The sequence below is a fragment of the Cydia splendana genome, chromosome 13, assembly GCF_910591565.1.
Source record: "Cydia splendana chromosome 13, ilCydSple1.2, whole genome shotgun sequence".
NCBI lineage: Eukaryota > Metazoa > Arthropoda > Insecta > Lepidoptera > Tortricidae > Cydia > Cydia splendana.
This window is the reverse complement of record NC_085972.1, coordinates 1,714,690-1,729,783: the sequence shown is the minus strand read 5'-3', so window position 1 is coordinate 1,729,783 and position 15,094 is coordinate 1,714,690. Positions and strand designations below refer to the sequence as shown.

The window sequence follows — 15,094 nt, the reverse complement described above, 5'->3', positions numbered from 1 at the left end:
CCACACCCACCGCTAGACAGCTGCCAGGCGCCCAGATTAATTCATAATGATAGTATGGCATACTAACTAGAGGGATTTCGTTACTCTATAAATTGCATACCTATTTCCGTGGCTAGCTCTCCCTCTATTAGTTTTCGGTGGCATTTAAACAAAATCTATTGACTCACTGTATGTTCTTATCACGTTTGACTGTTTTGGAAAATAACGAAGGCTTTTAAAAAAGAAATTGCAAGAAATACGTAAGTAAAACCTACGAACCGCCATGACAAGCAACAAAGCAATGTGGCTGACAGTTGACTTGACAGATAAATAGCACTGACGTTTTATTTTGTTTTTTTTTTGCTATGGCTAGGTCACTGAAGTCCATGCAAAACCTTTTTTTGTTCCTAGTTGCGTCAGCCTGCTCCTGACTTCGGTCGAACTCGGCTCCGTTCGGCCACAGTACACTAAGAACAGTAGTGAATCTAAGGCCGCTCGGCAAGTTATTTGCCTACTTTTGCGTTGGCGCTTAGGGTTGTCACTTTTATTTTTAGTTAAATATTATTTGCGTATTATGAGTAGCACTACGTTTCTATTTATTATAATATAATGAAATGTTCTATCAATCCATAAATGAAGTATAAATAAAACGCTTTTTAAATATTTACATTAGGAAATGGCAGTTATTAAACAAATTATAAATTCGATACAGAAAAAAAATCCTCCGGTTTCTGCATGTTCGGAACGTTTTATTGTTTGCGGTTCTTAAAGTAAATTCTCATCCTTAAGCCCGCTCCACACTCGTGAGCGAATCGCGGCGCGAAGTCGCGAACGCGAGTGTGGAGTCGATTTCGCAGGTCTGCGTTCAAAACTCCACACTCGTGTTCGCGGCTTCTCGCCGCGATTCGCGCATGAGTGTGGAGGGCGCTTTACGTATAACTTTAGTAAAAAGGTTTTAGGGAAGCATGGGCAAGTAGGTATTATGAAGAATGACAAGTCCGGGTTTGAGGAGTCGTTATTGAGACACTATAATATTTTTTTACTACTCGTCGACTGTAATTTTTGAATTAAGATTTCATATACCAAACTGCAAATGGGTATTTTTAATGTACGGGTCCCAACTCAACTATAATATTCATTTCGATACAGTTTAGTCAACTATAATGAAATTGACCAATCACAGCTCGCCGCGGTCAAGAGGACGAAACAAAACCATAGCTCAAATTAATTATTAATTTTAGGTTGTATAGTAGAAACAATTGGTTCATAAGTCAGAAACGCGCATGTGACACCCTTAATATAGCAACATCCATAGACTACGAAAACCACTTAGTGTTGCTTGTTAGTCTCCATAGGCTATGGTGGCCAAAATCGAGAAAATAACTGTCTAAAAATTGAATTTAGCGCGGAGCAAGTACCAGGGTCTCATGAGTTACGAGAAGGTGTCATTGACCAACTAACGCGGTGGCCGGGGCGCGTACCAGTATTATGAAGGTATCGCGGCTGCTCCCGTATCTTAGCTGTATACTTTTGGTTTGGTTTGTTTGTATGATTCTACTAGTTTAAAGTATTATTTTTGTTGATTCGTAGAAAAAGTATTGTATACAATAGTGATATTCAATCTTGTTTTACTTATACTATTGCCTCTGTTCATAGTCATGATCAATAAAATTAAGGCCTACCGTCAGAGCAGACAAATGCGAGCGGGCGGGTAGCGTACTCGAATGCGCGCGATCACAGTCGCGGTACGGCCCACACTGCCGCCACCGTATTCCCCCGTATATTATGCTAATGTGTGCGTGGCAGCGCGTGCGTACACGGCGCCCGGCGCGCACGCACACATTCAAGCCGGCGGCGGCACATTTCTATGAAGATTCACTACTGTTCTTGTACTGTGGTTCGGCTCAGCATTGCTCCGAGCAATTATTAGGGTTGGCACCACTTGACTTCCTTGTGCGTGCACGACCACAGATAAGATAATCACTTGAATTTTGACAACCCTAAATAGCCGAAAGGGACAGTGCTATATATTAGAAAGAGATAGCATGATTCGACCCTGAACTGCTGTCAAACTTCGGGTTTGTAAGAAGTGTCCTTTCTGTACGGTAGTACTATTATTTCTTCTGCGGTTACGTATACATTTGACATGCCCCTCCCCCACAAAAAACGGCAGACTATTTTGTACCGAAAATTATAGACATGGCGTCTCCGTTTGGTTATATCCTGTAAGGTGCACCCACGGACCTAGAGAGTAAACCGGACAGAGTACATTAGCCAAAAAGTGTGTCCACATGAGAAGTCAAGGTGGGCCGTTGCATCTCTTTCTAATTAGGGTGACCATAAGTCATATGTATGTGGGATATTAGGATAACATTGAATATATAGTTTGGCCAGGATCTTTTCTTATTCGTGCATAGTTATAGAGAATCATACTGTATTTTCGCTGTACTAGTATTATGGCCTGAAAAGGGAAGGATATAGTTTTTTTTCTCTTCTGTAAAACGGTTCACACAACCTTAGGCACTTAATTTAGTTGTTCTAAAAGCTGTTGCTAATAGGCGCACTGGACCACGAACATGGTGGATCGTCAGGAATGTGGTCCGCCGTAACGTCTGTCAAGAACACGGGTATAAGTGACAGAGATAGAGAGACAGATATGGTGACAGAACCAGAGGGTCTACCGCGAACCAAGTTCGACGTGTTGCCTCTCTGTCACACTTACGTACGAATTTACAAGTGCGACAGAGAGACAAAATGTCGAAAGTGGTTTGGGGTAGGCCCTGTAGCAAGCACTAGACGCCCCTTTCTCAGCACCCATCATATAGACTGCCACCCTAGGCCCGGGCCTACTCGACCTTAGAGCAAATCCGCCACTGCCTCAGGGTCGCGTGGATCCGCTACGCCCGTTTGTTATAGTTTTTAACTAGGACGCTTGTCACTGGAGCATAAATTAAATTAAAAAAATAAATATCATTTATTATCAGGCGACTAAGGCCCATAGATACATACCTTACAAACTAACATACGTACAATAGTAAAAATCTTACTTCAAGCTAAAAATTATTTCGGCGTCACCGAAAACCATAAACACCGAAGTTCGCAAATTGCGAGCATCTTTCGCTGTCACTGTAATTACTCCTTTATAGGAGTAAAAGAGAAAGATGCCCGTAATTTGCGAACTTCGGTGTTCACGGTGGTAGGCCATCTGTGCGAAAAGAGAAGAGTCGTGAAATGTAAAGAAACTAGTGATGTGCCGTTCCCAGTAAATTTTCCAAAGAGGGTAAGCCCTCATACGCACGAGCGCTTTTTCAACGCGCGTTAAAAAAGCGCGTTAGAATGAAACAAATGGAAACATGTGTATTTGTTCACACGATGGTGGTGGCGCTTTTTATCAAGCCTTGTTTTTTTTTTCGACTTTAAGCGTTGGTCGTTACATCGAATTTAGCGTGTGAACGGATTCAACGCCTTTCGTAAAGCCCCCTCCAGACTATGCGCGTGAATCGCGGGCGAAGCCGCGAACGCGAGTGTGGAGTAGATTTTCGCAGACAGCGAAATCGACTACACACTCGCGTTCGCGGCTTCGTCCGCGATTCACGCGGATAGTCTGGAGGGGGCTTTACGCGCGTTGAAAAAGCGCTCGTGCTTATGAGGGCTAAATTCCCAGTAACGTTTCTGGTATCGTCCCAAAAGTCAGTAAATTACGATAAACTTCTATTTTTCTTTTATTATCTATGTGTTTTTTTATTATTATAACAATTTATAAATGTGTCTGTAATGTTTAAGGACTTTGGATTTAAATTTTTGCAATTATTTATTCTGTATTGGCTCTCATTTCACCAATTTAAACATGCCGAAATAAATACATACCTATTTATGAAAACTTACGTTTAAGTACGTAATAAGAATTGTGTAAAACCATAAAGGAAGTGGTAAAACTGGTTCTCATCGTGCCGACATCATGGTAACCCTAATTAGTTTGACAATGTCTAACTTGTATTTTTATCGTGAAATGTAATAATTGTGGCTTCCTTGTGAAACGATATTACACAATTAGAAATTATTTCACTCCCACAACCTTTAACGCAACATTTCTTCACCATTTTTAAGAAATTTTGCATTCACGTGTTTTGTAAATATGTCATCAGGTTAGGGATACCAATTAATATTCAAACTTACTACTACAATGTCTACCATATCAAAATTAGTGTTTTTTATTGTTGTGCACATGCTTGGTTAAATCAGTTAATAATATTGACATCATAATTATTTACAAATTTCCTAAAAGATATCAGAACCATACTCTGAATATAGCACTTAAATAATATAAGAAGGTATTTAATTTTAGTAGTATATTGATATAAATACTACCGCAATGGTATATTTTTAACATTGGCAACATGTGCGAGTGAGACACCGCGGCCCACCTTTGCTATCTCAAGTGGACCGTTTTCTCTGTACTGGTACGAACGTCTTTCTGGCTCTGTGATAAGGTTCAATTTAGTATGGCAAAAAAAGTGACAGGTCACTCCTTCTTATAACTCCATGGTTTGGTCTCAAACGTCAAATCGATAAAAATGAGAAATGACAGTGACAGTTTGTCAAATACACGTGGTGTCGGTTTCTTGTATCTCTGTCGCTCGTCCCCACTCTCGTCCCCAATAAAATAATTATATTATTCTGATTACAATGAAAATTTAATGTTTCTAGTTAATATTTAAAAAAATACAGTCACAACAATGTCCACGTTTAAATTCAACTTTTCCAATGATGGAGATGCTACGAAATATAAAATAGAAGAATCAAATGAAGAAATTGTTTGGTTACAATGTGAAGAAGTTACACCAAACAAACAAATAGAAGATATTGAGGATCTCGTAGCGCATGCTAGGATGTTCGCCTGCGGAGATGTGGAGATCGGTCATGTGGTGGCCTCGGAGGCACTCAACAAAATGTACACTGGGGGTAATGAGTTCATAAATGCTGTTGAATTAGCAGAGAAAGAAAACAAAGACCTAGTTGCCGGTAAATACGAAGGTGGGTTAATACTTTTAAATTTAATATCTATTGGACAGTTCTATTCAGTATTCATTACTAATATAATAACAGAATCTCAAAGTAGAATCTAATTGGAATATACAAAATAAACTGTGCGAGTCGGACTCGCCCACCGAGGGTTCCGTACTTTTTAGTATTTGTTGTTATAGCGGCAACAGAAATACATCATCTGTGAAAATTTCAACTGCTTAGCTATCACGGTTCATGAGATACAGCCTGGTGACAGATGGACGGACGGATGGACAGCGGAGTCTTAGTAATAGGGTCCCGTTTTTACCCTTTGGGTACGGAACCCTAAAAATCAAGATTTGGTCCCTGGGTATTAGGTTTTCAAGATTTGAAGTAATTTTATTTACTTTTTTTTACAGGTGGTCTTAAAATATGGGAATGCACATATGATTTAATAGAATATCTTGAGAATCAGACTGGAATCCAATTTCAAAATAAAAAAGTTCTGGATCTTGGCTGTGGTGCTGGCATTCTTGGCATTTACACTTTTTTAAAGGATGCTTTAGTGACATTTCAGGATTATGTAAGTATAAAGCCTAGTGCAAAGCATGAATCTAGTATATAACTGGATCTGGCATGAAAGGTGGGGGGAAGTGACTGAACAGGATAGTCTTAGTATCTTTCAGTAGGAGTAGCAGCGAAAGATTGTCTGTCCTTGTCACAGTCTCACATTTTATTTGTTCCCCACTGTAAATTTGGTATGGATTATGGTGGGCAACAAATAAATTCGACCAATCATAGTGTCGCATTGTGTATGTTTTGTCCCTCACGGAAGCATGCATTTACCAATTCTATAGGATCCTACCTTCTATGGTGCAAAGCCAATTTTATTTTTTTATTTAATTAAATTTAATTAAAAAATATTGTTTTCTTTTTCAGAACAAGGAAATACTAGAATGTGTTACAATACCCAATGTTTTACTTAACATTGAAGAAAATGAAAAATCACTGGACATAAGTAAATGCAAATTCTACTCTGGGGACTGGGCCTCATTCAATAATAAACTAGAGGATACTGAAGTTTTTGACATCATATTGACATCTGAGACTATTTATAACACCACAAATTATGATAAGCTAATTGATCTCTTTGTAAAAAGATTAAGTAAAGACGGAGAAGTGTATGTGGCTGCTAAAACCTGCTATTTTGGAGTGGGCGGTGGCACAAGGCAGTTTGAAACAAGTGTAGAGAAAAATGGGCTTTTGGAAAGCAAAGTCTGTTGGAAAAGCACAGGAGGTATACTTAGGGAAATATTAAAACTGACGAAAAAGACATGACATTTATTTATTTAATTTAAATATAACAAAAGCAGTGTAAAACATCAACATTGTAAATAAAAGTTATTATAATTACCATTGGAAGACTTTCTTATCCATAATATTCATACCTACATTAAAATTGATCTTTATACCATTATAAAACTGATTCAATCTGCTTGAAACTTAAATAATTACAACTTTACTAGCCTATAATTTCAGCACTAAGCTGATATAATTTGCTCATGAATTACACAATAAAAGAAACGAAAAAACTGCATAATTTCACATTTGCAGTAGAAACTTATGGCGAGAGTCTCTCATAAACCCATCCATCCTCCCCCTCATGGAGTAGCTTCCCGTCTGGCTGTTCGCCTACATTTGGCTTCCTGAACCTGATCCTGTCATGAAGACGGTCCCGTTGGCCCTGCCAGAACTCTATAGCTCGTGGACGAATGATGTAGCCACCCCTGTAACAAGTAATAAATATTTAAGTTAGGATAGTTGAGACTTACTGCTGACCCATGCATGAAATACTGTAATGTAACACGCAATCTCGCAAAATCTAAACTAAAGGAGATTTTCTTTATACATAGTCTTTTTGTTTGAAGTGTTTATTAAATTGCTTCCAAATCTGAGGTTGTCAGTTTTAAGTTTTGCTGGCTCCATAACTTATGTAGGGCTAGTCGTTTTCTCATGATGAGAAACAGAAAATTGTAACTTACCAATAGTTTGGCTTAGGAACTTCCTTTTCAGGTATCAGGTACTGAGCCTCCAATATGCTCTCTCGCTCACACAGCACATCCCTCGACTCTATTGGAGTGCTCTGATGGCTAGCGCAGGCCGCAATCTGGCTTGGGACCGGCCGGGAATGGAAGTATGTTGTTGATTCCCCTTCTGACAGCTTTTCTACTTGACCTTCGATCCTTATGGATCTGTTTAGGACTTCCCAGTAAAAGGTAGCCGCTACATTTGGATTGAGATCCTGAAAAAAGTCATATTATTAACTCCTATATCAAATTGCTTTAATATTGTTTCTTTTTTTATCTTATCTGTGTAAATTGACATAGTCCAAAAAATCAGATGTAAGGGTATAATGAAATAAATAAATCTGAATCATAACAAGGAAATACCTAGAAACAGATTCACATTAGAAGAAAAAATACCACTTACCAATTCTCTAGCCTTTCTACTTTCATAGTTAGTGAAAAACTTGAAGCCCTCCTTTCCATAACCTTTCAGTAAAACAAATCTGGCTGAAGGAAAACCTTGCCTGTAACAAGATACAAAAAAAAATATATAAACAGTGTTGGCTGTTAAGTTCTAAGGTTAAGTTAGTTAAGTTTACCAAAGAAAAAGACAAACATACTCTAAAACACTAAACCTTACTTTTTTGTAAACATATTTATATTGTTTAGATTTAGCTTAAAACTTAGTAACTCCTTTCAGTGGTAAGTCTTTTCAAGGTCTTTATGATCAAAAGTTGTTGCTTATTTAGATTCAACTTCATGCCTGAATAACCAGGCAAGAAAGTTAATTATGGTTTAAATACATGAAGTCTTTATATGGTTAAATGTGAAAGTAATAATAAGAACAAAACAAAAAAATATTAAGAAATCATTACAACATGAGATACAGTTCAGCATGTAATAAATGTAGCTTAAAGTAAAATTAAATGGAAAATTAGAAACATGGTGCCACATAATTCTAAAGTTTTGTAGAACTATGATTAAAATGTATTCTTCTACAACTACATATTACTAAGAGATAAACAAAAATGACAACTTACGGCGACACAGTGGCTAAGCACATAGCATTTGGCTCAAGGATTTCCTTTTTAGTGCAGGCCTCTTCAAACCAAGCCTTAAATTGACCAAAAGGCTCCTTTGAGACCAGGTGTTTTTCCAGAAACGTCTCATCCTTGTCCTTGTATTTGATTCTCATTCCTTTAAAAAAGTAACACATTAATCTGGCTACATTCAGTTATTAATTTTAAAGAAGTAGGTAAGTAATTTAATTACAGACATGACAATTGGACTGGGTTTATATTACTTAATTATTAAAACCATAGCTCATACTAAATAAGCCAGTTAAAGTCAATCTCACATCATTATGTTATTAAAACCAGAAAGTTATAGAAGTAAACTCCAATAATTTAATGTGCATGATTGTGGTTTTTTTTTAATTAATTACTTACCTCCAATGTCGATGCTCATCTTGCGAAAGCTTGGCGTACCCGGCAAGAATAATAGAAAAGGTCTAGCTAACAATCTTCCCATCCGTTAATTTAAAGATACAATAAATGTAATTATTTTACTGTTAACTCTTGAGTACCCGCGAGAATAAATTCAATTAAAACTTCTCTTTCTAGTAAAGTATGTCAACAACATCCGTGGATAGAAGCTTAGATTGAAATGACGCTCATTAAGAAAAACAATAAGATAATTAACGCATTGATAATGCGATAAGATAATGAAAACAATTGACCATAAAAATCTTCCCTACCTTCGCTATCTAGTTGTCAAAACTTATTGAGCTTATTTCAGTTAACCTTAAAAACGCCGGAGAAAAAGTTAACACAAGTCAACTTCATGGCAACACTGAATAAAAAAAGTTCATCGGGATCCGTGCGAAATTTAATTCTTTGAAGTGTTTAGAAGTTTAGGGTGTAGGCCCCGTTTGCACGGCAGCTTTTTCAACGCGCGTTAAAAAAGCGTTTGAATGACACAAATGGATAACCATGTATGTATTCACACGAAGGCGGTTTTTAAGCGCGGCGCTTTTTTATCGAGCACTGTTCGATTTTCGGCGTTGAGCGTTGGCGTCAAATTGAATAGACCATACGGAAATCCGTGTATCTGTTCTCACAAGCGTTGAAAAAGCGCCGGCGCTGCTGTCAGTTGGCTGTCAAGTGTCAATTTTTGGTGTCAATCGTCAAGATTATTATTAGTTTCACCTTAAGGCCCCGTTCGCACGGCAGCTTTTTCAACGCGCGTTAAAAACGCGTTTGAATGACGCAAATGGATAACCATGTATGTATTCACACGAAGGCGATTTTTAAGCGCGGCGCTTTTTTATCGAGCACTGTTCGATTTTCGGCGTTGAGCGTTGGCGTCAAATTGAATAGAGCATACGGATCTCCGTGTATCTGTTCTCACAAGCGTTAAAAAAGCGCCGGCGCTGCTGTCAGTTGGCTGTCAAGTGTCAATTTTTGGTGTCAATCGTCAAGATTATTATTAGTTTCACCTTAAAAATGTCAACTTATGCTTACAAATTCCTGAAATATTCAAGCTATATTCAAATAATACGTCGTAATAGCAAATAAAGTATGGCTTTGCTGAGATGCGTACGTGACAGTACGACTCACAAGTGATTTTTAAGCGTTCGTATGAACACAAATATTGGAAACGGTAAAAAAGCGCCAACGTCGGGTTTTAACGCAACGCTTTTTAAGCTGTCGTGCGAATGGGGCCTAAAACTGTCAACTTATGCTTACAAATTCCTGAAATATTCAAGCTATATTCAAATAATACGTCGTAATAGCAAATAAAGTATGGCTTTGCTGAGATGCGTACGTGGCAGTACGACTCACAAGTGATTTTTAAGCGTTCATATGAACACAAATATTGGAAACGGTAAAAAAGCGCCAACGTCGGGTTTTAACGCAACGCTTTTTAAGCTGTCGTGCGAATGGGGCCTTAGGCCTGAGTTACACTTGTAAGTTTTACTTACGTAAGTAGGGACAAAGCTATTTGTTAGAATGAGATAACGATATTCATCTCTCATTCTGTAGTATAGCCGTGTCCCTACTTACGTAAGTAAAACTTACAAGTGTAACTCAGGCCTTTGCAAGTTTAGCAACCGCGATAACTGTTTATTTTAATGAATCGCTTCGTACATTTAGGCCCCGTTCGCACGGCAGCTTTTTCAACGCGCGTTAAAAAAGCGTTTGAATGACACAAATGGATAACCATGTATGTATTCACACGAAGGCGGTTTTTAAGCGCGGCGCTTTTTTATCGAGCACTGTTCGATTTTCGGCGTTGAGCGTTGGCGTCAAATTGAATAGACCATACGGAAATCCGTGTATCTGTTCTCACAAGCGTTGAAAAAGCGCCGGCGCTGCTGTCAGTTGGCTGTCAAGTGTCAATTTTTGGTGTCAATCGTCAAGATTATTATTAGTTTCACCTTAAAAATGTCAACTTATGCTTACAAATTCCTGAAATATTCAAGCTATATTCAAATAATACGTCGTAATAGCAAATAAAGTATGGCTTTGCTGAGATGCGTACGTGTCAGTACGACTCACAAGTGATTTTTAAGCGTTCATATGAACACAAATATTGGAAACAGTAAAAAAGCGCCAACGTCGGGTTTTAACGCAACGCTTTTTAAGCTGTCGTGCGAATGGGGCCTTAGGCCCCGTTCGCACGGCAGCTTTTTCGACGCGCGTTAAAAAAGCGTTTGAATGACACAAATGGATAACCATGTATGTATTCACACGAAGGCGGTTTTTAAGCACGGCGCTTTTTTATCGAGCACTGTTCGATTTTCGGCGTTGAGCGTTGGCGTCAAATTGAATAGAGCATACGGAACTCCGTGTATCTGTTCTCACAAGCGTTAAAAAAGCGCCGGCGCTGCTGTCAGTTCGCTGTCAAGTGTCAATTTTTGGTGTCAATCGTCATGATTATTATTAGTTTCACCTTAAAAATGTCAACTTATGCTTACAAAATCCTGAAATATTCAAGCTATATTCAAATAATACGTCGTAATAGCAAATAAAGTATGGCTTTGCTGAGATGCCTACGTGGCAGTACGACTCACAAGTGATTTTTAAGCGTTCATATGAACATAAATATTAGAAACGGTAAAAAAGCGCCAACGTCGGGTTTTAACGCAACGCTTTTTAAGCTGTCGTGCGAATGGGGCCTTAGGTTCCAACTTAGGTAGGTAATACATTTTTAGGGAATGCAAATCGGTTATAACCGTAACCGAAATATTCGGTTATAACCGAATATTTTGACAAAATTTCATAACCGAATATTGGAAACTCGAATAACCGGTTACGGTTATTTTCGGTTATTTATTTATGACTTGAATTGTATGTTTTTATCATCTAATGACTACAAAATCCTGCCTTTTTTGGCTGTGACGCCTGTGACTATAATTTTTGTCATTCGTGGACTTTAATAACGCGTTCTCGCTCTTACTTATGGGTGCGTCGCACAATGACCTTGGTGCGGTGCGATAGTGTATTACCACTATTAAGTAGCTAACACACTATCGCACCGCACCAAGGTCATTGTGGGACGCACCCATAAGTAAGAGGGAGAAAGTGATATCTCTTTCTCCCTCTTACTTATGGGTGCGTCCCACAATGACCTTGGTGCGGTGCGGTAGTGTGTTAGCTACTTTAAGTGTGACTACACGAACCCGCTGTCAAAAAGCCGCTCTCATACAATCTAAGTTACGCTCTCATTTTAAAACGACATTAGTTTCTGGTAAGTCCATTAAACTTTTCGTTTCTAAACATCTATATATATAAAACAAAGTCGTGTTTGTTCCAGCATCCATAACTCGAGAACGGCTGGACCGATTTTCATGGTTTTTGATTTGTTGGATTAGTCTCGGCCTAGAATAGCAGAATAACCATTAAAAACATTGAAAAAATTTACGAAAACAAAATAATGAAAGAATGATCATTCCCATACAAAATGTTCCTAGGTATCTTACCTGTCAAACATTTGATCTTCATCCCGTCGATAAGGTAAACTCTCTCTCTTCTTTAAATAACGTATTTTAAAAAGGGTTTCGAATCGACAAGATATATCCACAATATAGATATATCGACAAGATATACCCCGTATTTGAGATTTTGAAATTGTAAAATAGTGACAGTAATGACAAAGGATTGACATATTTTTATTTATGCATGCATTATAGTGATGAGGCTTATCGTTTGTCAAATGGAGCGATTATAAACTCCCTGTTAAACAGTTTCGAACGCAGCCATAAACAAAATGACAACCAACAAATACATACGTACTAAATAATAGTACTACCTTAAGGCCCCAGTACACAATGGGCCATCGCCGGCCACTCTAAGGGACGCAGCCATGCAGTAGAATGAGATAGCAATATCACTTGCTCCCTCTAACGCATAAATGCGTGCCTTGGAGTGGCCGGCGATGGCCCATTGTGTACTGGGGCCTTTACTCTTTGGTACTACCGTAAGTACATAATGGACACTTCCTACAAAACCGAAGTTTGACAGCGATTCAGGTATGAATCTTGCTATCCCTTTTTAATGTATGGTACTATCCCTTTCGGCTATTTAGGGTTGTCAAAATTCAAGTCATTATCTTATCTGTGGTCGTGCATGCAAAAGGACGTCAAATGGTAGCAACCCTAATAACTGCTCGCAGCAATGCTGAGCCGAACGGAGCCGAGTTTGCCCGAAGTCAGGAGTTTCGCACCCCTGCCCGAAGTCAGGAGTGTCTCGCCACTGTCTGAGGTGCCAACAGGATTTAAAAAAAAGTGCGAGTCGGACTCGCGCACGAGGGGTTCCGTTCCATTACGCAAAAATCATCAAAAAATCACGTTTGTTGTATAGGACCTTACTTACATATTTATGTTGTTCTGTTTGTTGTCATAGTGGCAACAGAAATACATCATCTGTGAAAATTTCAGCTGTCTAGCTATCACGGTTCATGAGATACAGCCAGGTGACAGACAGACAGACGGACAGCGAAGTCTTAGTAATAGGGTCCCGTTTTTACCCTTCGGGTATGGAACCCTGACTGACTGACTGACTCATCATCATCACGCAGAACCGAAACTACAATTAATGTTAGAAAGTTGACATCTGGCTCCAATTTCACCACGGTGACAGGTGCGACAATTGTAAAACATCACTGTTGCTGACGTCACAGGCATCCATGGGCTACGGTTACCGCTTACCATCGGGCGGGCCGTATTCCTGTTTGCCACCATCATTGTTTTATTTAAAAAAACTTTATAATATCGGGAAAAAAACAGATATTTCTCTTGCTAAGTTTATGACAATTGTCACAAGAAACACTACAATTGTCACGAAATTCCGACATATAACTCATTACCTGTCAAGAATTACCTACAATTCTTCTAAATCTTGACAATTGTCAGAAACCTCGCAAAAGAAATATCTGTTTTTTTCCGATATAATAAAGATTTTTTAAATAATACAATGATGGTGGCAAACAGGAATACGGCCCGCCCGATGGTAAGTGGTAACCGTAGCCCATAGATGCCTTTGACGTCAGCAACAGTGATTTTACAATTGTCGCACCTGTCACCGTGGTGAAATTGGGGCCTGCACACCATTACAGGTTACATTTGTAATGTGTACAAGAAATAAGAACAGATTTTGAAGTTAGCACCTCTATTTTATCGGTCATAATCTTAAGGCCCCAGTAGACAATGGGCTATCGCCGGCCACTCCAAGGGACGCATTTATGCGTTAGAGGGAGCAAGTCATATTGCTATCTCATTCTACCGCATGGCTGCGTCCCTTGGAGTGGCCGGCGATGGCCCATTGTGTACTGGGACCTTTACAATCGAATAAAAGGGAATCGGCAAGCAAAATGGAGTTTGCAACCACACCACACCACCGATTTGATCAAACAATTTAATCAGATTGGAGCAAGACTGTTCCCGTCTGGACTGGCATTAAGTTAAGCGGTTTAGTTTTAAGTACCCTGATCCAATCTATGGTAAATAATAAGCGATCATTTATTAATATACGTAATCTAGCTACCGAATGTAACACACAACAAGACCTACGTTTCAACACTTTCAATTAGTAGATAAGTGTGCACCTACTTTAACTAAACGTATTTTAAGATGTATTGAAAATGAGCTCTTGAGATTATTTAGTCTGCCAAGAATAAATTCATTGGTTTCACAGAATTGAACACCTCAATTATCTTTTGGCGAACTTCATCGAGGGTATTTAATTCCTGTGCGAAGATCGGGACTTCGAGGCGGCTATGCGACTGGGCCGTTGCGTCCAATCCATCTGCCAGGGAACTCTTGGTCTAAATGATATCGCACACTAAGTAATTAGAGTTAACTGTGCTGGCGCACAATCTTGCTGGAAATGGAGGTTCTCCAAATTTTGCTCCTGCACCTTTTGTAGCAAACACGTTTCTCAGGTATTGTTTTATTTAAAAATTTATTGTAAAATCAAAATTTGCAGAAAATCTAATTTTCAATTGACAAGTGACAATTACTAATCAAAACACATTTACTTCATATTAAATACTCTGACAGGTGATTGATAACCAAAAAGGAAAGTGTTCATTTGAAATTATTTAACCTTCTTTGTTAATTATTATGTTAGGATAATGTGAAGCCTAAAAAAATTGGATGAATAAAAAAATAGTAGTTTGTGTTACAAGGGATCAAAATGATATATTTCCGTCAAGGGCGTACATTGAATCCTGAATGAAGCGATGGATTCTAAAGTAGAATTCTGAGAGTAATGAGGGATTCAAGTGTTAACGCCTAAGACGAAATAATTTTGATACCGTGTGACACATACTGCTTTTCACATCAACTATGAGGAAAATTAAAAAATCTTAGTATTGACACAATCTGATGCTTAAACAGATTATTTAAGCTAAAAAAATAATGTGCAAAAAAATGTAAAAATAGTGTGCTAGAACAGAAAAGTGTTACTTTGATCCCTCCTAGCAGGGAAGAAAAGTGCCACTTTGATCCCTCCTAGCAGGGAAGAAAAAGCTCTTTTCCGAAT

At 38.5% G+C, this 15,094-nt stretch overlaps 2 protein-coding genes across 2 annotated transcripts; one reads left to right on the top strand and one right to left on the bottom strand.

Annotated features, from left to right (window-relative positions):
- Positions 1-4,637: 4,637 nt before the first annotated feature.
- On the top strand, positions 4,638-6,397 carry LOC134795955 (histidine protein methyltransferase 1 homolog). Its single transcript, XM_063767846.1, has 3 exons — positions 4,638-5,013; positions 5,403-5,566; positions 5,923-6,397. Exons 1-3 carry the CDS (start codon positions 4,716-4,718, stop codon positions 6,319-6,321), a joined length of 861 nt encoding a protein of 286 aa, XP_063623916.1. The 5' UTR covers positions 4,638-4,715; the 3' UTR covers positions 6,322-6,397.
- LOC134795956 (pyridoxine/pyridoxamine 5'-phosphate oxidase-like) lies at positions 6,315-8,802 on the bottom strand. The gene is made up of 5 exons (XM_063767847.1): positions 8,498-8,802; positions 8,090-8,246; positions 7,474-7,573; positions 7,026-7,285; positions 6,315-6,770 (listed from the first exon to the last, which is right to left on the bottom strand). The coding sequence occupies exons 1-5, from the start codon at positions 8,577-8,579 to the stop codon at positions 6,605-6,607; spliced, it is 765 nt and encodes a 254-aa protein (XP_063623917.1). The 5' UTR covers positions 8,580-8,802; the 3' UTR covers positions 6,315-6,604.
- Between the last annotated feature and the right edge of the window lie 6,292 nt (positions 8,803-15,094).